The sequence below is a fragment of the Scatophagus argus genome, chromosome 12 (genome assembly GCF_020382885.2).
Source record: "Scatophagus argus isolate fScaArg1 chromosome 12, fScaArg1.pri, whole genome shotgun sequence".
Lineage (NCBI taxonomy): Eukaryota > Metazoa > Chordata > Actinopteri > Scatophagidae > Scatophagus > Scatophagus argus.
The window spans coordinates 19,324,509-19,347,641 of record NC_058504.1 but is presented as its reverse complement, the minus strand read 5'-3'; the positions used below and the strand labels follow the sequence as shown (position 1 = coordinate 19,347,641).

The 23,133-nt window shown below is 39.8% G+C and overlaps 2 protein-coding genes across 10 annotated transcripts; both read right to left on the bottom strand.

Annotated features, from left to right (window-relative positions):
- Window positions 1–1,283: 1,283 nt before the first annotated feature.
- On the bottom strand, window positions 1,284–8,812 carry ap1ar (adaptor related protein complex 1 associated regulatory protein). 2 transcript variants are annotated; one of them, XM_046406547.1, is made up of 10 exons: window positions 8,583–8,810; window positions 7,736–7,784; window positions 7,619–7,645; window positions 7,329–7,354; window positions 7,101–7,197; window positions 6,814–6,912; window positions 5,969–6,030; window positions 5,360–5,433; window positions 5,133–5,255; window positions 1,284–4,312 (listed from the first exon to the last, which is right to left on the bottom strand). In XM_046406547.1, exons 1-10 carry the CDS (start codon window positions 8,651–8,653, stop codon window positions 4,041–4,043), a joined length of 900 nt encoding a protein of 299 aa, XP_046262503.1. In that variant the 5' UTR covers window positions 8,654–8,810; the 3' UTR covers window positions 1,284–4,040. The 2 variants fall into 2 exon arrangements, with proteins under 2 accessions (XP_046262503.1, XP_046262504.1); XM_046406548.1 differs by lacking the exon at window positions 6,814–6,912 and having other exon boundaries at window positions 8,583–8,812.
- Window positions 8,813–9,060: 248 nt separating this feature from the next.
- Window positions 9,061–14,640, bottom strand: LOC124068679 (cilia- and flagella-associated protein 100-like). 8 transcript variants are annotated; one of them, XM_046407083.1, is made up of 16 exons: window positions 14,523–14,640; window positions 14,146–14,206; window positions 13,960–14,031; window positions 13,776–13,879; window positions 13,430–13,640; window positions 13,231–13,295; window positions 12,241–12,404; window positions 11,973–12,053; window positions 11,681–11,865; window positions 11,462–11,546; window positions 11,102–11,144; window positions 10,826–10,980; window positions 10,376–10,505; window positions 10,004–10,206; window positions 9,812–9,905; window positions 9,061–9,390 (listed from the first exon to the last, which is right to left on the bottom strand). In XM_046407083.1, exons 1-16 carry the CDS (start codon window positions 14,550–14,552, stop codon window positions 9,265–9,267), a joined length of 1,809 nt encoding a protein of 602 aa, XP_046263039.1. In that variant the 5' UTR covers window positions 14,553–14,640; the 3' UTR covers window positions 9,061–9,264. The 8 variants fall into 8 exon arrangements, with proteins under 8 accessions (XP_046263039.1, XP_046263041.1, XP_046263038.1 ...); XM_046407085.1 differs by having other exon boundaries at window positions 13,960–13,992; XM_046407082.1 differs by having other exon boundaries at window positions 14,545–14,619.
- Window positions 14,641–23,133: the final 8,493 nt, after the last annotated feature.

Below are 23,133 nucleotides of genomic sequence, written 5' to 3'. Positions count from 1 at the left end.
TCACTTCCTGCTTACAGAGGATGTTTCACAGCAGAGCTCTAACAGGCAGAGAGTGTTCAGAAGAGCTGATGAGTAACACTTTCATGCACTGGCAGGAAGTTGAATCACTGTTGTACTTCAAACACAGACCAGAAAAGTGGACAGCAAAGGATTTTGGTTTTGTGAAATTTATTTCAGATTATCATCAGCCCATTTTTTTTTTTTACTTCTTGAAGCAACTACACACAAAAAAAATCTTTCAAAACAGAATGAGATGGAGGAGGATTGTGGAAGACCAGCAGAGAGCTCCACTACGACTGTAACAACTTGATAACTATGGTCTAGTCCTCTTTCTTCCCTTATGAGGACTTGTATATAGCTTTATAGTGTACTATTTTTACTTACCTTGTAAATTGTTAATTTATTTCACCTCTATATTTTTTTGTAACTGTTTATGCACACTTTTTGCACTCTTCTTGTGTTCTTGTGAGCTGCCACAACAAGTGAATTTCCCCACTGCGGGATCAATAAAGTTCATCTTATCTTATCTTATCTTATAACGAAGGGTGGCTTTAATGCTGCCTGCTGCTGGTTGTATGTTGCTGCACTGCTGTAATTTATTTGAACAAAATGAATAAAACACCTTTTCCTCAAACCTAAAATTGTGTTGCATGGCATGCCTTTGAGGAGATAAATACATTCAACGTAAACCGAGGAGGTTAACTGCCTGTGTCATATCATTTTGGATATCATGAGCAAACATCATGAATAAGACACTAGTACCAACTTTTAGAAAAATGATTGACTGTACAGTGCAAGCAGGCTTTGGTGGATGAGCTTACAATGTGATCAACAGTGTTCCTAAAAATGAACTCAAAGCACAGAAAAACAATAGAGCCACATTCAACCAAGTGAGCTGTCAAAGACACTCAGTGTGGTGTAAAAATTAGAGCTCACCCCATCTTTTGTGTTAAATAACATTCATATAAGTACCTTTACCTTTGGATAACATCAAAAGATCTACGAGAGGTACGTGACCTTTGACTTGGTTTTGGTGCTGCCTGTGGTTCTCTATAGTCAACAGTTACTTTAACTTGCCCCCCTTGAGTTTTGTACTTCAGGCATTTGCACTTTAAAAACTCAAACATGCTGTCAGTGTGAAATATTGCCTTGAAAAGTGACAAAATTCACATGAGCATGTTACTTCCGGCAACAGCTCACAAGACTGATTAAGATGATGATGATTAAGGATACTTCAAAATCTATGATCCAGCAGGATGTGACTCTCCATGTGCACCTGGTCATTACAGTGAGTGTGCATGTGATGTCCATTACATTTTTTCTGCATTTTATTCTTTTTTTTTTTCCTTAGCCTCTCAGGTGTGACAAGGAATGTTAAGTTACAGTTATGTTTTTTTTTGTTTAATTTTGTTTACAGAAAGTTACGGCGATTAATCAGAAATCGTGTAATCACAGCAAAACATTATCTTCAAATGTGGTCAAAACAATAAATTACAGAAATCAACCCGTCTCTCATCTACACACCTCTACACTAGTGCACAGTTTTCAGATCAGTTCACACAAGTGAATCATTTCAGTGAATGTCTTCTTCTATTCCAGCCATTAACACCAAATTAAAGTCCACACACTGGAGTGCAATCAGCTAGTTTTGATTCAGACAGATTCAGTAACAAATGTGAAACACTATTATTTCCACTGCGTGTGATGGATATAAAAATACATAAACATAATAATGTGTACAGCATCACTGGGTAAATTACAAGAGCATGACAAAATTTAACACCCCCCAAAAATATTGCTTTCAATATCAGCAGTGATCAACAGTCAAATTCTAATTTCTGAATGTTTTTAGTCCACAATAATAAGTTTGAATTTCATACGGGATGTTGTTACATTTCACAACGATTTGTCTCCTGAATTTATGCCAAACACTAAACGCCTGCAACCAATCAGAAATCAGCAATGGCTTTTCTGAAGCTGCTGAATGAAACGATTTTTGATTTACTGAAGACTGTTTCCCCCTGTTGTCCAACTATATATCTATATATAATCTATAATCACTGCCCTGCATTTTTAAGTGTTTTTTTCGTTTATTTAGATCAACATCTTAATAATTTTGCTTTACTCTAACTGCACGTATAACATGCACTTAGATGTGGAACAACAGCCAGAATTAGTGCCAATAAATTATTGCTGACTGCAGCTTCTATTTCCATGTAGTTCCAGTACTTTAAATTCGAGATGCATAAACAGAACCAGATCCCACACACAAAGATGGCACCTGTTCACTCCAATGAGAACTGCAAGCCTGGCACATACGCCAAAAATGTTGTCTAGCTTGCGGGCACAAAGTTTTAGTTTTCCTGTTCTGCTTCCTGGGTACGCAGTCCTGTGAAACTTAAAGTTTTAAACTTTTCTAAATATAACACCTCAACCTGAACCAAAAATTCATAATATACAAAGTCATAATTGCCATGTGTTTGCACTTTGAGGTGGATGGTCAACAGTTTTACAGACATCTCTTTTATAAAATCTTGGTCTATGGGAAAAATCTTTTTGAGTGAGTGGCGTCTGGGCAAAGTGGGAAGCAAGGCTGCATGGCGCCACATCCAGGTATAAACGACACACTCGTGCTTTCAAAGAACCAGAGAACCAACAGGGAGAAAATGACAAGACATTTAGAAGTTGGCAACCTATGATAGTAAGGTCAGTTTAGAATAAGGACCTGTGAGGAGCAGTCATTGGATGTGCTTGATTATGTTGTTTTATAAAAGGTCTCTTATTTTCAGATGTTCGCTGGTGGAGATAGACATAATATTCAGCAACATATTATTGCAAAAGGACGAGGGAAGTAGTTTCATGCGTGGGCTTCTTTATTTTTGTTTTTCTGAACACAAGCTCAGAGAGGTGGACACACGTAATCAGGTCTGAAAGCTGTTTTGAGGGCTTAAATGGGCTTAAATGAATGTCATCTTAGGTATCCCATTTGTTGAGATATTAAAATATGAGAAAAGTTTACAGTTACATGCAGTCCCATATTTGTAATATTAGTCTGCATCATATTAGGTCTTCCTTTTGCAAAAGAAACAAAAAACAAAAAAACCAAACAAAGACCACAGCTTTCTTGTCACAGTACATGCAGCATCACGAAACGAGTGGCATGTGTGCATCCCAGTAGTAAAGACGCTTATTGTAGACTAGATGATATCCTGTCCCCACCCCGGATCAAATATGGAATCAGTGGCTGTATTATTATACTGAGTCATCAAATCACTCTAATGTTTTAAATGTTTTCATCACAACCTTTACGTGGAACTCGGTTCATGCACTAACTTTATAAAACTGAAGGGCAGAGCTAAGACTAATGAGGGACGGTCGAGTAGGGATTTTTTCTGTAGTCTGGATGCATCTCCTGTGCTTGTGTCAGAGAACACATACAGGAACGCTCTCGGTATGGCCACTGATCAAGGCTCTGGCCTCAGAAGTGCATGCGGTCCCCGGACATTGCAGTGTGGCTGTCGTCTGCTGCTAAACAGTTGGATAAGATCGAACGCGGAGGACAAATTTCCCCACTGGGATTTCAAAAGTACAAGTTTCTCCCCATCCCCACAGCCAGTGAATTATGTCCATTTCCATCAGTGAGAATAATTACACAGCTCCTAAAGCAGCCATTTTCTTTTACAATACCCAAGTCTATCTTCAGAGTAGCTTTGCGGCTTCTGTTTGATAACTGGGCACTGTGCATTGAAAAAAAGCTCCTTTTGAACAACTTGTCGAATGGAAATTGAGAGAAACTTATCAGTTTAAGCTAAAATGCTTAAAATGGCCATTCTGGCAAATGAAGGCACTGAAAAATGACTATTTGATGAAAATGTCACTACACTGCAGTATAGTGTAGTGATACAGAACACATTTCCCACAGCATCAGAGTCTCATATTACAGAATATGAAGAGTGAGTACAATTCTGGTTCATGAGGCAAAAAGCTGGTGAGCTTTGACATGAGAAGGACACAACAAACGTCTCCTTTGGTGCTGGACACTATCTGTCCTGGCTGTCCAACCTGAGGCCGTAGTCTGAGGCATCCTCAGAGGGGGTGTCTAGGACAGGATTGACAAACCCTTCAAATTCAGTGTCTGCACTGTCCTCTGGATGAGTACTCACAAAATCATTCTCCCACTCCAGTGCGTTCGAGTCCTCGGAGGCCGAGGTCGGGCCGCTGTTCATCAGCTTGCTGCCGGGCCTCAGGGCTGCACGCAGGATGTCCTCCTCTGTCCGAGACCTCTCCCAGGCTGGAAGTGCACGATTGATTCCTACAACGCAAGGACACAAGTTTTCATTCTGACAGCGGAAGTCATCTGAAGACAAAAACTGGTGCAGGCAGGCAGTAATCCATGTAACCTGTTTCTACTTAAGACTTTCTAAATGACGTTAAAAACTTGATGTGTGCATTTAATTTTTATGTCTTTTACTGAACCTAGCTTAGATGTTACACATGTATACATGAAGATCTTTTAAAATTTTTTTTAAATGATCAGAGCTGAATAGCTGAGGGACCCCCAATCCCACAGTGCCCTGCCTCTGAACAACGCATAGTAACACAGACTTTAATTATATTAAAATTAACTAGGTATATTATTAAGTGTATCTTGCTAGAAAAAAAAAACAATTTAAAATATTTGCTGCTTTCTACTTTTATATATACGTTATTATATTTAACTGACACATTAGGTGGAAATTTAGGATCAGTGTGAGTACACAAACAACAAACTCAACATATCAACAGAATCTTTCGCTGGATTTAATTCAGCACAATTAGGAATGAGTTTCTACTCAGTTCCAACCAAGAGCCCTCAGACACTGACTTGTTTCACAGCTGTTATTTATACATTTGGAGAGGTCTTCTGAGTGAGGTTGATGCATGTGATGCATGTACTGTATGCACTGTGTACAAATGGCCTGCTCGAATACAAAACAGCATCAGTCTGTCGAGAAATAACCAGGGGCTTAGTTTGGAGGCCCCCGGTACGATGGAAGTTTGTTTTTTGAGGAACCAGTGATTTGTGAGAAGTTGTACAGCCAACTGTTCGGCAAGAGACAGCTTTCCAAGTTGGGGACAGATTTAACTCTCACCCTCCTCGTCTTCCCACTCTAGGTCCAGTGACGTCCCGTCATCGTTGGTGGAGCGGGTCTTGGTGGTGAAGTCTAAGCTGCACTCTGTATTGGGAGTCACCACATTTGTGTCAGAGGGCAGCCCTGGAAACAAGGAGGCAATTATTACCACAGAGAGCAGTAAACGTTGAAGTGATACACACCAGTAGGTATCCCTGTGTATTATTCAAGCCGGATGATTGACTTACTGCTGCTCCTGAAAGCCTCCGACTGGGCTTTGACATTCTGGAGGTAGACGTCAAAATCCTCCCCAGTGGTTTGTCTGGAAATGACCATGATAACAATCAACAAAACAATAACAGAACTGTGATGCTTGTACTTTGCATTTGGCTGATACTGTGCTCAGCTTTGTGTGACTGTGGCAGTGAGAATTAGTTAATCAATGAATTGTGAGATTGAACACCTTGTAGTGCTATAATATCAGTTTTGCTGCCTACACGGTGCCTGACTGCTAGAGCAAACTGTGAGCTCACATGAGTCAATCAATGTTTCTGTTGAGAGCTTTAGAAATCAGTAAGATCCCTTTAAATTCACTATTACTTTACCTAACTAGGTGACTCGGTACTGGGAGAAGGCAGCCTTCAGGGCTTTCTGGCAGAAGGCAAAGCAATAGGGAATACTGAAAACAATATATATTTTCACATTTTGTTTGCGCTGGTTTATTCTTTTTAATTATTCCTCATTATATTTCCTCATTTATTTTCTCACTCTTTTACAGATTTATTATTTTAATGGTCTCTCATGACTCCATGGTTCTCAACTACACAACTGTTGTCTAATGAATTAAATTCACTCACTTTCTTTGCAGAGTTTCACCACCCGAGCCATCTGCTTTGCCTCGTTTCCTCTGGGCAGACAACTGCGAACAATAAAACCACTGATCAAGTCAACCAATATCTTCCCATGATTAAAACACAGGCTATATTACTGTAAAAACACTTAACAGTTTAAGCATTTTCAAAGAAACACGTGAACAAATAATTTTAACAAAACAAAGAAACACCCGAGAGGCAGTGGGATGTCGAATGAAAAGCAATAAAATCTCAGTCCTGCTGATTTTTTGTTGTTTTATTTTTAAATAGTCCCACGTTCACCATAAAAATGAGATAAAATGAAAAGCCATTTTTCTGCAGCAGACCATTCCATGAGGCAGAATGGGCCGCGTCTTTTCCTCATTTCACTGCTGGTACTTTTAAATAAAGTTCATTTTCGGTTTTAAGTCTGTTGGATTATCAGCTGGATATTATTCCATCGTCATGTACTTAACTGAAATAAATGCTATACCTTTGCCGGCGAGTGAAATCTTCATAACTGGAATTGTTCCACTGCAGCTATGATGTGTATACAAGATGATTAAGAATGCTAACAACGCTAATGACAGCTTGTAAGGTAAATAAAGCGCTAAAAGAGACACCAATTTCTCTGACTGGATAACAAGTATAGGTTAATGAGGACAAATACTAGACAGGAAGCAAAAAAAACAAATAAACAAACAAAACACTGTTGTCTCTTTAAGACACAAAAAGCTGAGGACTTGAAATGCTTAGAAGTATCTGCAAACGGCCAGCAGGTTAGAGGAGAAGATTTTTTTAGCCAAGCCATAATTCAAACTGGCAGAAGGGAGCGTTCAGTGCCGCCTCACCTCCTTCATTTTGCGTTCACGTGCCAACCTGGCGGCCTCACGCTGGGCGGCATTTCTAGCCTCCTCTTCTAGCCTTAACTTCTCCTCTTGTGCCTCTAACTGAAGCAGAAATAACAAAATGAAACAAACAACAAAAACACAGAACAGAAAATTACAAAACAGAAAAACTATGTAGCAAATTAAAAATAAGCAAAAATAAGTCTAAAACATAAAATGAAACAACAGTGTCTGTTAACCTAACAAGAGCAGATCCCTGTAAAGATGCTCTTTTATAAAGTGTGCCTCACCTCCACTTGTAGCTGCTGGTCGATCAGCATCTGCTCGTCTGAGATGGCAGTGTAGCGTTGTGCTTTGAGGTGCTTGATCTCGTCTTCACTGATGGGCCTGAATAAAGATCAAAACAAACTTGTTAAAATCTCTGGTTTCAGATTTTCTTTTAGATTTTAGTAAATGTCCTCATGATTGTCTTTTATTGTTATTGTGGCTTTCTTTGTGATCCACAGCAGATCTCTTACCTCGGGCAGGGCTGCGGACTCTCAGCCTGTAATGCAATAAACAACGTTTTACCACAGAGCACTGTGAAATGAACCTTCCCTGCTGCAAACTTTGTGCTACCAGTCTACTGTGCACACAGTAATTGAGCCGCCCTTCTGAACGCTACCAGAGGAATACTCTGACGGGACTGAGCAGCAGGTCAATAATGAAGCTGGGAGAAAACTCACCTCTCTTACATATAAACATATAAACAGAGCTCTTACATATAAACATGTCATCATAACATGATCAGACAGATGATCAGACTTACCTCATCACTCTCTACCAGATTTTCAAACTGCAAAATTAAAAGTTAACAGTTAGACATATAACACTGCATTGAATATTCATCAATAAAATAATAATGCTAGTAAATGTAAACTCATACCTCTATTGTATAATGTTCCCCTGTGGTACTGCTTCTGAAGTATTTTGACCTGCAAGAATAATTAAGAGAGCTTGAACACAATAACAACAACCTGAAACCTGTTATGGTCATATTATACAGTTAAGTGTATTTAAAACATCCTCATGTTTATGTCAAAATATGTGTGGTATTAAAATAGAAATGTTATTAGTCCAGTTATTTTACAACTGCTAACACATGAGATAATGGAAGCAGTCAAGGTGGATGTTTACAAATTTCCGATACCATTTCTATATTACCAGTCCCAGACGAACACTACAAAACTACTGCTGTCAGCTCCAATATGTAAACATAGAGAAGAAGAAACAGTTAGCCTTCAGTTAACAAAGAAAGAAGTCAGACTGAAAAACATAAATTATTAACCTTAAATTTGGTGACAACACAAACAGACAACTGAGACCCAGTACGTGTAGATTCAGGACAGACTGAACTACAAGAACCAAAGGCCCCAGCTCAGTTTTTTAAGGGACTGCTCTTGTTTGATGAGCGTATCAGACCCCCGCGTCCACACTGTTGACAATAGGGGTGGGGTCTTGACTCCTGCTGGCGTCAGTTGTCTTCAGGTAGACCCCTCAGAGACAGGACAGACAGCGTAACCAGCAGCTTACTGACTGGCCTTTATATCTCGGTCACATCATTTCTACCAGGCTAACGCACAGAGCTGTCAAACAGTGTGTCTGAACACACACTGTGGGGTCAATTATCGGCTAACCATTTTTTAGCTAAGGCTAGCAATAACAGGGTACGCTGATTCAGAGGATGCTGTTCTGCCAATTAGCTCGCCGAGCTAGCGCTGTGTTTTCCTTACCCGCCTCCTCTCTGGATCCTGTTGGTTTCTCTCCTGAAGAGCCCGACACAGTATGCCCAGCAGTTACCCATCGCATTGTCAAATATTCCTATTATCTAGCTGCCCAGCTAGCAACCTTCCTGTCCTAACAGCTGCTGGTGTAGCAGCTACATCTATGTCCAGTCGTGCACCAGCCAGCCACCACTTCCTCATCCTCCTTCCTCTCCGGCTGATGACTGAGCAGACAGAAATGTTCAACACCACCACCTACTGTCGTTTTCTTTATTTACTTACTTACTTTATTTATTTGTATGAATATGATTAAGTTTCAGCAGAACCTCGCGTACAGACGATTGGGAACCTTGGACCATACCGATGTATTGATTTAAAAGAATAAATTGTATTTGCATAATATATAGAGTCAGCAGTAGAGGTGTACAGTAAGTAAATGGGTTTGATAAATGACTGTACATATGCTAACACTTACACAACCAGGGACTCTGCTATTTGGACTCTTTTATTGTAAAAATTCTCTTATGAATACATATTTTTGTACCAGCTTTCTTACACACACAAACACACATACACCATAAAGCTACTCTTGATTTAACATTTCATGATTGTATTTCATTGTGTTTTATAAATGTAGTATAGCCAACCAAATGTCAAATTTGTCCTTTCATTCTTTTTTCTTTTTCTTTCTTTACTCCATGTCATCCGAGGTGAAGAGGCAGGCGCGGAGCTCATCTTCAGCAGAGCTGGCATCCATATTGCTGACCCTGACTTTCTGGACAACAGGCATGGATCTGGGCATGAGCTTTCTCCCACTCTGAAAGGAAATGGGTTGGAGTTTAAGCGTTGCTCCTGGCTTTGTTTGTTTGTTTGTTGTTGTTGCTGTTTTTTAACTTACAATCAATTTCAGTCAGCAAGATGCATATTCATTTTAAAGTGTGCAGCTCAACCAGGATACACAGTGAGCTTCCATTAATGTTCCAATTCATTAAGAGAGAGTGTATAAAAACAATGTGTAAATTGGGCTGCAATTAATTTTTTCAACAGATTTCATCCAAATTCTAACCTAAATTATTAATGAAGGCCTGTGAAGGAGTATGGGTAATAATTTACTGGTATTATTTTGTGATGTTAATTAGTGATAATACACAGTGAGGAGAATTGTACAGAATAGTATGTGGTAATATAATAATAACATATAGTAAACTTCTGAAGCACTTTCTAAGCAAATGACTTACTTTTTTCTTGGAGTCAGCCAGGGATCTCTCCAAGTACCTCCTCATCCTCTCCTTCTGTTTCTCTTTCTGCTCTCTCAGCTTTTCTTCACGCTGTCTACAATATCATGTCAAAAGAGAAGGGATTTGTCCATTTTACTGTTTCTTGTAGTCAAAGACAGAGAGAGTTGGCAAAGTACAGTTACTAAGATATACCTGGTCCGCCTCTCACTGTCCTTGATCTTCTTCATCATCTCTAAACTTTCCTCGGGGACCCTCTCAAGGTCCTGCAGTAGCAAGGACATTCGGTTCTCAATATTGGCCAGTTTCTCCAAGGTGCTGAGGTTGGTCATCCTGTTGTCTACGCAGCAGTGATGGACCTCTGTCACCTTCTCGCCCAGAGCCTCCAACATAACATCCTGAGAGCAAGAGAAGAAAAAGGCATGGATTAAGGAGGTGGAAAAAATGAAGAGTAGAAGAGATGACGAGATCTGACGACTATTAATGCTATGTTACAAATGATTTCCGGGTGTTGTTACCACTCAAATCTTGGATTAAAATGTATTCATACACATTTTGCTTCCTCACCTGTTCTTCAGTGTTAAGTGACACATGGAGCTGAACCTTCTGTTTGAGCTTGGCCCCTCTTGCCTTCTCTTTTTCAATCCTCTGTTTTATGTCATTTATCTGCAGTGTTAGCTGTTCTTCTTCCTTTTCACTTCAGACAAAAAGGATTTAGCATTCAGTGGATGTGTGGAAGAGGAAAGGATATGAAATAAACAGTGTTTAGGGAGTAAAAGGGGATAATAATAACTTTCAAAATCCAAAACACATCAGTTAGTGAAGAAAGTACAACTAACGGACCTGCCTGTTGAACACAGGAAAGAAGGTGGTTTTTATGTTTTATTTTGACTTAATCCAAGACTTGATTATTCAGCACAAGCTCTTATTTAGAGTGATGGAGAATGAATGCAAAATGTTTGCAAGGGAAGACAACAGATTAAATGCCAAATTCATTCATTGACCCGTGATGCTTACATGTCCTTCCTGGTTGTCTCTGTGGACTGTTGAAGTTCTTCCAGTGTCTCTTCCACTCTTGTACGATTGTGAATCAGGGACAAAGTCTGGTCTCTCAGCTCTGTCATCAGACCCAGAAGCTGTTGGGGATCAGTGAAGTACAGCTCTGGTTCATCCTGCACAGGTGACAAACATGATGGGCAAGACAGGAGCTTAAAGAAAAAAAAAACAACAAATACTCAAGACAAAAAGAGGTGTTAAATAAGAGGACTAGACTTTCAGTTTGGGAAAACCAACCTCAAATTCTGGGCTGTCACCATCCAGTTCAGGACTGGTGACTCTGAAAGGTCAGAAAAAGAGTTTGGAGTCAGGTGAAAGTTTTTGCAGCAGCAGATTAAATAGAAATTAACAAGAGAGAAATAATGAAAGAAGAATGTTTAAACCAACCTGTTTCTCAACAAAGAACTGTACACTTTATATAGGCATGGGTTATTTAAAGGCAAAAATGATTTTTAAAACTATATTTTTATGTATATTAGTAATTCTACTGCCTTGTGTTTAAGACTTAGTGGAAGCCTTATTTACCACTGCATTAGTGCATGTGAATTAAAGAATAATAAAGGATGGACTGGAGTGGGTGTGTTAGTGTTTCCTTACAGTGTGTCGCTGTGGGCTGAGGACAGTCTTGTCTCTCTGATTGAATGCAGCTCTCTACCTGGACCGAAAACCTCACTTTCGAAACCTGTGCACACGTTTTCACTCCAATCAAACCCCTAGCACGAGCCACATTTACATGTAACAAAGTGCTCTGTGGACCATGTTTGAGTTTGTAGTATAAACAGCAAAATGGTTGGATTTAAACTGCAGAGTACTTGCCGTTCCTAATGGCTGTCTCCTCAGGATCCCTGTTCTGCTTGTCCTGCGCATCTCTGTCAGACCGGACTTTAGCTTCCAAAGCCTTGGCCTTCTGAGCTTCCTGCCACTCAGGAGGAGACAGCTTGAACAGAAGCTCCTTGTATTTCTTATAGTCTATCATGGTCTCTTCAAACGTGTCCAGTTCACTGTGAAAAAGAAAGACTGAATTCAAAATTCCCTTGACACACTGTAAGTTACAACACCTTTATGCATTAAAACATGGATACCGTGCACACTGTTATGAGAGTGCTACCTTTCAATCGTTCCTATTTCAGCAGTCAGTTTCTTGATCTCAGTGTTCTTCTCTTGTTTGGACTTGGCCTCTTGTTCAAAACTGGTGACAAAGACAAGACAACCATTTGCAGTGTGACTTTTTAAACGATATATGCATGTCCTCTTGTTAGCGCAAGAAAAACTTGTATTCAGTAGTAATTGAAGGGCAAAACAATTTCAAGTGCCACAGAGTAATTTTTAGTTACAGTGCTGAAACGGCCAACATATCATTTCTTGACACTTCTTACAATGTTCTGGCCTCCACAGACTTTTTCTCATTCTCCCTGAGGAACTCTTCAAACTTGAGGTTGTCTCCTTCAATGATCTTGTCGAGCTGATTCAGCTGTTCCTCCATTTTAACAATGGCCTTGTCCATCTTCACAATCTCGGACCTCTTCGTTATTAGAGATAACTGAGGAAGGGAGAGCGAGGGCAAATGAAGCAAGAGGGCAAAGTCAGACATGTACTGGCAGTGGAAAAAGAAGACACTAATTATCATGGTACCTTTCATAATTCTAGCCTAATTTTTGCTTTAAATGTACAAATCCCTTCTTCATTTTCCTTAATCATCATTTATTTTCGGTGGTTTGTTGCTTCATGAAAACAATCATGTTTGTCTTCTGTTTTGGATAGCAAAATGTATCATGCCTGATTCTCACGTCCTCTTAAGTTGTCTTCCTTCCAGTGCGCTGATCAGGTGAATCTTCACAGTTTTCTAATTCTAATTCCCGGACAGCATCCAGTATAACTGGAGCAAATCATAAACGTGAACATGAACCTGATGTCCTGTTTGCTGGACAAACTCTACTGTCTGGTTACCTCAATATGCAGCAATACTCCACAAGACCTAAAACAGACTTTGATGTTTTACTAAAAATTAAAGAAATTATTGAAAAATAATTAAAAAATTGCTACTTTTTTGTCTGACACTTTTATGGAATGCAATATTAAATTAGTTGAGTCGCTTAATTCAGTTGGTATCCACAGAGGACAGATCAACTCCAGTCTGTCACACCCACAGGAACATCTGAATAAACTATAAGATATCCAAATTACATTAATGTTGCATGCCATATGCATGCGTTGTGGAATATTTCAGTTTGCAACGACTGAGAGCATCAGCTAACAGAAAGCAACCATTCAAAAAGCATGAAAGTGAAGTGAGAAACTGAGAATAATCCAGGTTGTTGACAGGGCTCCACCCTTGCTAAGACCTTAGCATCTCCTCAAGCATTTACCTCCAGCACTGCCTTCTGCCGTTCCATGTAGATTAAGTCATGTTTGCTGTCTTTTGTAATGTTTTCTGGGTATAGAGGACAGAAAATAGTTAACATCTGGATTAACATGCTAGCCATGGCATGAAACACACACAGGTGTTCCTAAAAAGCTTTGGACAAAATTGGACATGCCTTGACTCTCTAATCGCATCACACTCACCTCGTTTCATCATAGTCATCTTCAGCTCATGTCGACCATGGGTTTGTTTAGGGAGAACTGTCTTACTTTTGATTTGTTTTATATTCTTCATCTTCTCCTTTTCTTGTTCCCCTTCCTCAACTTGTTCTACCCTGTCTTTGTTCAGCTCGGGCTTCATTCTTGCATGGGACGTCTTCTCGTCAATTGGCAAAGTCAGGTATTTATGCATCTTCTGTGAATGGAGAACAGCATCAGAACCTTAACATGGTTGTTGATTTTTTTTTCTTTTTTTCCAGACATTGTAATTATCATGCAGTGTAAGTAAAAGAACCTATTTGTCCGCATCTGTTATGGAAAACACACCAACCTCTTTTCGGTCCTCCTTTTTGTTTATGCTCAGTAGGAGAATGCTATTACTGTCTGGCACTTTGAATGGGCTCTGTCGAGTCTCTCTCCTCTTCATCCTCGAATCTACACACAATGTAATAAAGAAAATGTGTTAGGAAAAAAAACAAACTGTGCTTATTGTTTATACTCTTTGCACACCGCACCTGTTTTGCGTAATTTGGCAGTACTTTCAGTCCCTGAAACAACAACACTGGTTGAAGAAATCTCTGGTGCTTCTGTTGAAAGCATATTGTTAAAAATGGCACAAATCCATCATCAATCAATTGAATGTATTTACATTTTTGCGTTGTGTCTTATGTGTGAAGCATGGCATTTTGACAAATATTTACTGGGCTGTGGCGAAGACATCTCAGATCTTACTACTGGCATCTGGCTCAGTGTATACGTTAGCTGTAGGTTCCAGAAAAGAAAAAAAAACGCACAAATAAAAGCCTTCTTTAAAATTATGTATTCAAATCGGTTAAGGCTTATGTGTAGGCTATGTTAGCAGCACTGTAATTACCACACAGATATTAGTATAACTAGCTACACTTTGTCCAGGCAGTAAGCTAAACTGTTAGCTTGGCAAACTAGCTGACTTTGCAGCATAGCCTCAGTTTGTCCCCCTGATAAATAAAAAAATTTAAAAAAAAAGGATCTGTAGACCTCAGGTTAGCATAAAGCAAAACTGCACGCTATAATGGTGTTAATAATGAACTCGATGTACCGTCTGATTACACCGTTCATACATCAGCATGTATCTTCTCACACTTCAAGCGAAGCTCTTTCTGTTTGCGTACTGTTGTCATGGTAACAGTTGCTTTCAAGGTCTCCTTGTAATGTTGCCTTTCAAATTAGGACTTCATAGCGTGTGCGAACTGTCCGCAGCTATTATACATATATATACATATTGTGTTATTTAAACAATATTGAAAAGCAGTACATCGCTCTTTTACCTTGATGGGTACTCAGTCAACATTTAGCAGAGTCACCGTCTTTTTGCTGGACAGACATATTCATTTTCTGTTTATTCTCCACTAGATGGCACAGACAGATCAACGAGTCTATCCTGAGAAGTATTTCCTGACTGTGCTGGATTACCTTCTTAAGTAGGGATTTCAGGACTGTAAGATATGTTGTTAAAAGATATTTAGATATATGCAGACATATTTGAATCTGGATTTGAATAGTGCATTTTTATCAGTGGCAATTTCTTCCCCAAGTTAAGTTGAAAACACTTCTTGTAGTTCATTGTGTGTACCAATATATAGTTAGAACCTGATACTGTACGATCCCTCCCACGTATTCACACATGACCCTGAACATCTCAGCTCAACAAAGCAGCCCACACACTAAACTTGCTTGTAGGAAATCCCAGTGTCAGATTGTCAGGTTAAAGTAATGCAAACACATGGAGGTGTGCTGGCTCTCGCAGCAGATAAGGTCATGTTATTGGGAAAGAGAGATGGTGTTTTATTCATATTTTGAAGGAACAGTTTGTGTTAGTCAGGAATGTAAATTAAACCTAAAACAAGCACTATCACAAAGATTTGCTTGGTGATTTTATTAGCATCATTGCCTGACAAATTAGATAGCATTGGTTGCTGCTGTAAGAAGATGCTGTAAAAACGGTTCGTTTCTTGCAATGATGTACAAGTTGTTTTAGCATTTCAGATTGCCTCCTCCTCCTCCTCTTTGTAGCCCAAAGACAGTGGATATTTGGTATTATATAAGAGGTGAACATTCAGCCCTCTGTGCATAATGAGATCGACAGCTTTTCTTTAAACACAATTAACCCCGCCACCATCAGTAAACACAAACACCTAAAAATGGAAAAAGATGCACAATCGTGTATTACCACATACACAAAAAAAGTCATAAAAGGAAGCATTTCTTCTGTATTGTGAATTTCAAATCTGCTAATAATAAATGAGAGATGGGTAAGTTCTTGCAAAATACATTCCTTGCATGTTGCAGTGAGTTTACGTAGCCGAGTCAAAAAAAGCAGCACACCCTCTGTCATGAAACAAATGCTTGAATCAAAGTTGCCACATTGTTAGGCTCAGGTGAAATGCAGACTGAGCTCAGCTCCACTTGACTCTGCTGCAGGGCTCCAAACTGTGACGGAATTTTATAAAGTGAGGCTGTTTTACATGTCTATACACTATACGCCACCAAAAATGCAAGTTATGATAGTGCAAAAAAATTATCTTAAATAATGTCACCCAATCAATACTGATAGTCTTTTGATTACAAGTGATATTACTTAAGACAGAACACTTAGGCATTATGGGGACCTATGCATGCAAACATGTTGACAACAGACACTGCTAGTAATTTGTGTGAGGAGAGGCATTCGTGATCTTCGGAACAACTCTCTGGTAAAATATTGTTGTTTTTTTTTTCAGCCCAGCACAGCAGATAAACCAAATCCTTAGACAGAGATACAAAAACAGGAGGGACTCCAAGCTGAACTGGGCATTGGGCAGGCAGGAACAGGTGAACCTGAGCAATGGGGAAACATCAACTTCCAACACAAAAAAGAACAAAATCCAAAGAGAGAGCCAATCACAACACCACTAGAGTGGCAGGGACAATCTGGCAAATGTTGAGTGAAGGAGTCCATCCATCCATTTTCTATACCGCTTATCCGTCAGGGTCACGGGGGAGCTGGAGCCTATCCCAGCTGACTATGGGCGAGAGGCGGGGTACACCCTGGACTGGTCGCCAGTCAATCGCAGGACCAACACACAAAGACAGACAACCACACACTCTCACACTCACACCTAGGGGCAATTTAGAGTAGCCAATTAACCTAATGTGCATGTTTTTGGTATTGTGGGAGGAAGCCGGAGTACCCGGAGAAAACCCACGCAGGCACAGGGAGAACATGCAAACTCCACATAGAAGGGCCCAGACCGGGATTCGAACCTGGAACCCTCTTGCTATGAGGCGACAGTGCTAACCACTGCTCCACTGTGCCGCCCGAGTGAAGGAGTCAGTCTATATAAAGGCAGGAGACAATGATGGCCTGATTGCTAAACTGCTACCAGGTGTGTAGAGGTCTGCTGGATAGGGAGGCAGGAACGCCCAGCTCAGCTCCCTATAGGACGACAGTTGACACACCTCAAACACACCCACGACCACAAAAGGAAGAGAAGGGAGGGGGAGAAAAACAATGGAAAAATACAAAACAGGCAAAATCCCAACGGTCTCATGCCAAACTGCAGAGTTTACAGCAGTGAGCTCAGACTCATGTGATGATGTGAGGCACAGCCGTGCTGTCACTGTCCTGTTGTCAATGCCAAATGTGTCACCAAACCAATAACATTTGGTTTTGCTTGTGAAACTACGTGACTTGTGCCGTTTCTCCACACAGTCAGCAGAGCCACATTTGGTCCAGGGCTCCCACCCATTTGATTTTATTAGCAATAAAACAACTCTAATAGCATGTGAGATCTGCTAACAGTACAGCAGCTTATCAGGATGCCACTGGGTATTTGCTTGTTACAAACTTTGGCCTGTTACCGAAAACTGCAGTTCACAAACAGGTGGAAGACCTCTGCGTTTGTGTCATCATTTTTCACCAGCTAAGGAATCAATGAAACAAGTTTCTGAAATCCAATCTAAAAGTCCTTGTTTTAACTTTTGGACTTGGACATGCATTTTTTGAACATATATTTCATATATTCATCATGCAAATAAAAACAATTTTAAAAAATATTGGACAGCAAAGCTTCAGAATTTAATGAATATACTCAATTGATTATATGTGGTATTATGATGATCCTTTCCTGCTCTAAAATACAATCTATTTAATTGAATGAATTATTGCACTGTGAATTGGGAATCTGGAAAGACATTTTTCTAAATATAGGACACTCAGAAGCATGCCTAATTCCAGTTTACACTGAATAATTATTTACTGGCAAATGAGTGAATCTACAGCTTGACATAAAGCACTGAAATTGAGACCTTCCTAAATGTCTGTCTATCAGCAGAAACAGCTCAGTTTATACTTGTTTTCATACAAAGAAGGTCCTATGAAAAGTCTAAGATTATTAAAATTTTAATTAGCCTGTACATATAAAATTGTCTTTAAAGAGGATGTAGACTATATTTAAATTTACATGAACAACATTCATTTTTACACTCAAGCTCAATGCACTAGACCTGGAGGGGGAAATTAAATTGAAATCTTGCCAAGACAGCAGTTCCTTTCCAGTCAGGCCTTTGTGCAGCATGTGAAATCAAACTGCTTTATTGCTTGTTGGACTGGTGATTGGTGGAGTTAAGACAGCTGAGGCAGAAATGAAAAGAGGGGAGAGGAATCTTAAAATGAACAAAATATTTTAAATGGCATGTTGGGAAATGCGCCCTTTCATTACTGTCATTACTGTGACTATCACTATAAAGACAGTAATGCAGTGAAATATGAGATCATTTCCAGTTGATTTTGATTTGTTGAGAATTTAAAGAGGAGGTGACACCACCACCTAAAATAAACTGGAGCTCACTGTGCAGGGCCAGACAGGAAGAGTTTAATCATCTTGATGTTAAGACCTGGAGAGGATCACAGTGACAGTGAATTATCACTTACATCTGCATCTTGTCCTCTTTTAGCTCATTGTTTTGGGGTGGGATGGGGGGCCAGGGGCTTAGGAGACAGAGCAGTCACTCACAATCACTCAAGACTGGTTGCTTGATCCCTGATCCCTGAAATCTGCATGTCAAAGTGAACTTGGGCAAGATAGTAAACCTCAAATTCCTCCCAACAGTGTGTGAGTGAGTGTGGCACTGCGCATCCAGCAGTGTATGAATGTAGGACTGAATGCTTTGAGAAAACAAGTACTATAAAACTGTAGTATTTTTACCATTTCAAAACATTTTTTCTATCACCAAACTAGAACACTGCACATCAAAATTGCAGGATTATTTACTCTAATATGTTCTTATTTACATTCCCATTTGCAAATTTAGGCACTTGTGTCTATGAAAATGTACAAGTGAATATTTGTGGGATACGTCTGTGCCTGTCAGCTTTGATCCCAGTAGCATTAATCCTCACATAACTAAAAGCTAGTTAGCAGACAGAAAGAAAATGCAGTCTGTATTTGAATAGTCTGGTGATTATTTGGCGGTAAATGAACATATTAACTGGAAAACATTTAACTGGTGAACTAAAATAGACACAAACTCTTCTTGACGCACAAGTAAAGGTATTTCATTGTGAAATGCTTATAGTATATACTGTTGGTCATTGTGTCTGCCTGAGTTCCTTCTTATTAGTATCCTAAGTTTACCATAGTAGGAAGTACTGTTCTTTAACTACCAACATTTTACATGAGAACACACATTGTACCCCAGGAAAGTTAATTGCTACTGAGACTGCTGAGAATTATGGGATCCACCTCTTGGACAAAGCCACTAATGACAAAGGATAATGAGCTCTTTCACCTTGGCCCACAAATTTACTTCATTTACACCAGTAATCGTCCCAAATCTGGAATCATTTACTCTGGGAGGATAATTATAGCCTTTAATGCTTTCATTGACACTTTGATATTTATTTTTCTTCCAATGGGATTACAGAGATAATGTGATTGGCTTTAATAATGTAGTGATGTGGATAGGGGCCCTCTGGATATTTAACTCAATTTACTGCCCATTGTTTCCATTGCTCTTGTGTCCAGAGTTCGGTCACCAAAGGACAGTAAAAAGCAGGCAGTGTGACTTACATTTGGGAAGCAATTTGAGGTTCAATGTCTTTGCACAACAGCACTTTGACAAGTGGAACTCAGGATCAAACCACCAACCCTTCAATTAATAACTGATCAAATCTACCACCTGAGCTAAAGTCACCCCCACTTTCAGTGTCAAAGAATGCGTCCTAATCTTCGGTCTAATGGCTGAATGGTTCAAGCGTCTTCGGCTACTGTGCTACTGACCGTCATTTCTCAAATGTATGGACCCGTGCTGAAAATAAAGGACTTATAACAAAGACTGTTTCACCACTGAGGTGTAAAAATAGATTAGGATTTAATCAGAAGACAATTGCATGCAAATCAGTTTCCACTCAAGGGACAGAAATTGAAGGAGATTTGGGTTAGATTCCTTTCGGCAGCCATTTTACTCCTCTGAGACCTCTGAGTGTTTTCTCTCTCAATCTCTCACTCGTTTCTGCCAGCATGACACCATAGATACTCCATTTACTGCTAAAAGCCACCCATTTCGTTTTAAAACCTATTTTGATCATTTGGCAAATTTGACATGCTGATCAGTCTCCATGCTGTGATCTAACAGTGGCAAAAATGCTGGTGTAAATATGACAAGATAACTTACAGCAGAAGTGGTCACACCCTTGCAGGGTGAATACTGGACTCAATCCACCTGCTTAATATTCTTTAAAATGACATATTGAGGTTTACAACTTCTTCTGCGTTAAATCTGAATTATTTAAAACCCAGAAGTAGCCCTACTGAACTGAATCCCGGTCTGGGCCCTTCTGTGTGGGGTTTGTGTGTTCTCTTCGGGTTTTCTCCAGGTTCTCCGGCTTCCTCCCACAGTCCCAAAAACATGCAAGTTAGGTAAACTGGCTACTCTACATTGCCCCTAGGTGTGAGTGTGAGAGTGTGTGGTTGTCTGTCTTTGTGTGTCAGCCCTGGGATTGACTGGAGACCATTCCAGGGTGTACCCTGCCTCTTGGAAAAGTAGTTAGCCAGTGATGAAACAGCTGTATAGTCAGAGATATGTGACAGAAACCGAGATCAGCCTTCATTAACGCCTTGTGAGGAGCATGGAAGTCTTTGGGGAAAACATGTCTGTTCATGTACAACATAATTGTGAATACATTGTTCAGTATACAGAGGTGGAGAAGAAGAAGTAAACAGATCTGCACACAGTGTTGAGTTTAACTGCTATGGATATCAGGCACACAGTAAATGAGGCAAAGAAGAATAAATGGGTAGTAAATGTTTTGGCTGCAGGAGGAAAAGGAGGAAATTTCAGACTTGTATGAAAGGCTGCTGGTAAATCTGACATGTGTGCAGATTCAAAAGATTTAAAGCTGCTGTTTACAAGTACTTCCTCTGAAAATATGAAGGGATTCCACAGAACATCACTACAGTCCAGATGTCTGTAATGTTCTGGCCTATATCTCAGTGTTGGAAATCTGGCTATTGGTCCAGGCCCTCTCCTGAGAGGATCCTCTGAGAGTGAAGGTCTATTTCCAGTCTGTCTATTTATGTTATACAGAGCCTGCCTCAATAGAGAGGCAGAATGAAGCAAGATCTTCCCAGCAATCAGGCCAGGAAAATGAGGCATCAATGGATCAAAATCAATATAATCAATGCAACATTACATGTTTTGTGTGTAAGTGAGTGATCGTGGGTGAGAGTTCTCCGTGGATTTGTAGACGTAGTCTTTTGATATGTTGTTAATGTAAAATTGTTGATTAATGTAGCTTCAAATGTAATTAATGACAGAAAATAAATAAATAAACAGTGACTATGAATAACTAATTGCTTGAAATGACTTGCTATTTATGTCCAGACAAAAGGAGGGAAAGAGTGAGATAAATTGCTGAGTGAGATGACGACCTAGGGCTGTAACTGGTGTTACTACAAATAGATCATATGTAATATTTAATTGTCTTTTTGGAGATGCTCTGTTTATAAGGGCTCCCTATATCAGTTGCCCTTAAAAATGTTTTAGACTGACTTCTGTCCTGTATAGTTGTTCTCATCCGAGGAAAACACTGAAGCAAGTCCTTCACAACAACTGAATTCATTAGGCTAATCTTCTGGGATGGGAGCACACGGTGAGATAACATGTCTGCTCTGGGCTACTGCTGCCTGGAGGGCACTGGGACAGTGTGCTTCTAATCACAAGATCTGCTCAGGAGTACATGTCCTTTTCAAGGGACAAGGACATAGCAAATTACATAATTGCATAGTTTTTAGTATATTTGCGGTATGCAGGGTTTCACTATGTTGATGGTAACAATTGCACATTGGAGCTCTTCTTTCATGCATCATTCAGTTGCTATATTTGCTTTTATTTTTTAACCTTTAGAAGGACCCACAATCTGACTGTCAAGCCAGTGAGACTCACCCCAGAATTGGCATCCAGTCTCGGTCCCGGGACTTCATTGTGCCTGCAGGGATTAAAATGATGACACAGTTGCGACATGCCAAGTTTGTCCTTGTGTGGATGCATGTTGTGTGTCAGTGAAGGTTACCTCGTGTCACCCTCTTCCTGGTGCATTTGCAATGGCTCAGCAAAACGGCGCAGCAAAGTGTTGTGGCTACATCTGCTGCTGCTGATGGGGGGCCCAGGCTGCTGTGGAGAAGACTGTGGAAGCAGAGGAGAAGCAAACTGGGATCGAGTCTTCCGCCAGGCAACGCTGTGAGCCTCATCCAGAGGAAAAGACTTGTTCATTTATGGCTGCACAGAGAATTAGATGTCATTAAAGGGGTTCAAAACAACAATCGGATATTTGATTTTCAGCAAACATCAACAAAACAATTAAAGAACATCAATTGAAAAGTTCTGTTTTTATTCTCCTCTCAAAAAATGATAATCAGGTGGTTTGCATAGTATAATTAGTTTACTCTGACTTGCTTTCCTCTTATTTGGTATCAGGTGATTATTATTTTTGCTTTTTCATGTGTTTTCTCCTCACAACCTTCTGCCATTATTTGCTTCTTTATTTTTGTGACTTTGCTTAAAAAAAACATAATGCAAACATTGTTTCCATTGCAGTGATTTATACATGAAAACTACACTGGCATAGGCGCAAGTGCACAGAAACATACACACTCACACAAGCTCTGACACGCCATTTGCTGCAAGGCAAACGTTCTCCCACCAACATTTACGCCTCCTCTTGCATTTCCCACCGGCCACATCCCCTACAGACGGATTCAAAATCATCACCAGAAATGATCTATAAATGTGTGAACGCCTCATTTCAGCCTGTGTTTTAGGAAAAAAAAAAAAAAAAAACCCGCCGCCTACAACAGCCGTGATCCTCTGCATACTGCATCCTGTAGGTTCTCATGTCTGTTTTGGTGCAAGATTAAATAAATCAATGATTTTTAAAGTTATTTTCAGAAACCATTTTTTAGAGGACTTTTACTACATGAAATTTAGAAAAACTTAGTGGGTCCAAGAGAGCTCAGCACACTTCAGCTTAAGAAAACACAAGCAAAGGAAGAAAACATCTTTATCAGTTTGACAGCATATGCACAACCAAACAGACAAAGAAGCTGCAAATACATGACAGTGTCCTCTGGTCAAACATGTAACTGGGAAAAACATGCTGGAACACAGAGAGC

Coding starts and splice junctions, on each gene's coding strand:
- ap1ar (XM_046406547.1), bottom strand. CDS start 8,653: ATGGGTAACTGCTGGGCATACTGTGTCGGGCTCTTCAGGAGAGAAACC. Junction 7,355..7,618: donor ATCTGGTAGAGAGTGATGAG/GTAAGTCTGATC, acceptor ATTGCATTACAG/GCTGAGAGTCCGCAGCCCTG. Junction 4,313..5,132: donor AGAGTGGGAAGACGAGGAGG/GTGAGAGTTAAA, acceptor CTTGCGTTGTAG/GAATCAATCGTGCACTTCCA.
- LOC124068679 (XM_046407082.1), bottom strand. CDS start 14,604: ATGACAACAGTACGCAAACAGAAAGAGCTTCGCTTGAAGTGTGAGAAG. Junction 13,296..13,429: donor GATGACTATGATGAAACGAG/GTGAGTGTGATG, acceptor CTCTATACCCAG/AAAACATTACAAAAGACAGC. Junction 10,981..11,101: donor GTGACAGCCCAGAATTTGAG/GTTGGTTTTCCC, acceptor TCACCTGTGCAG/GATGAACCAGAGCTGTACTT.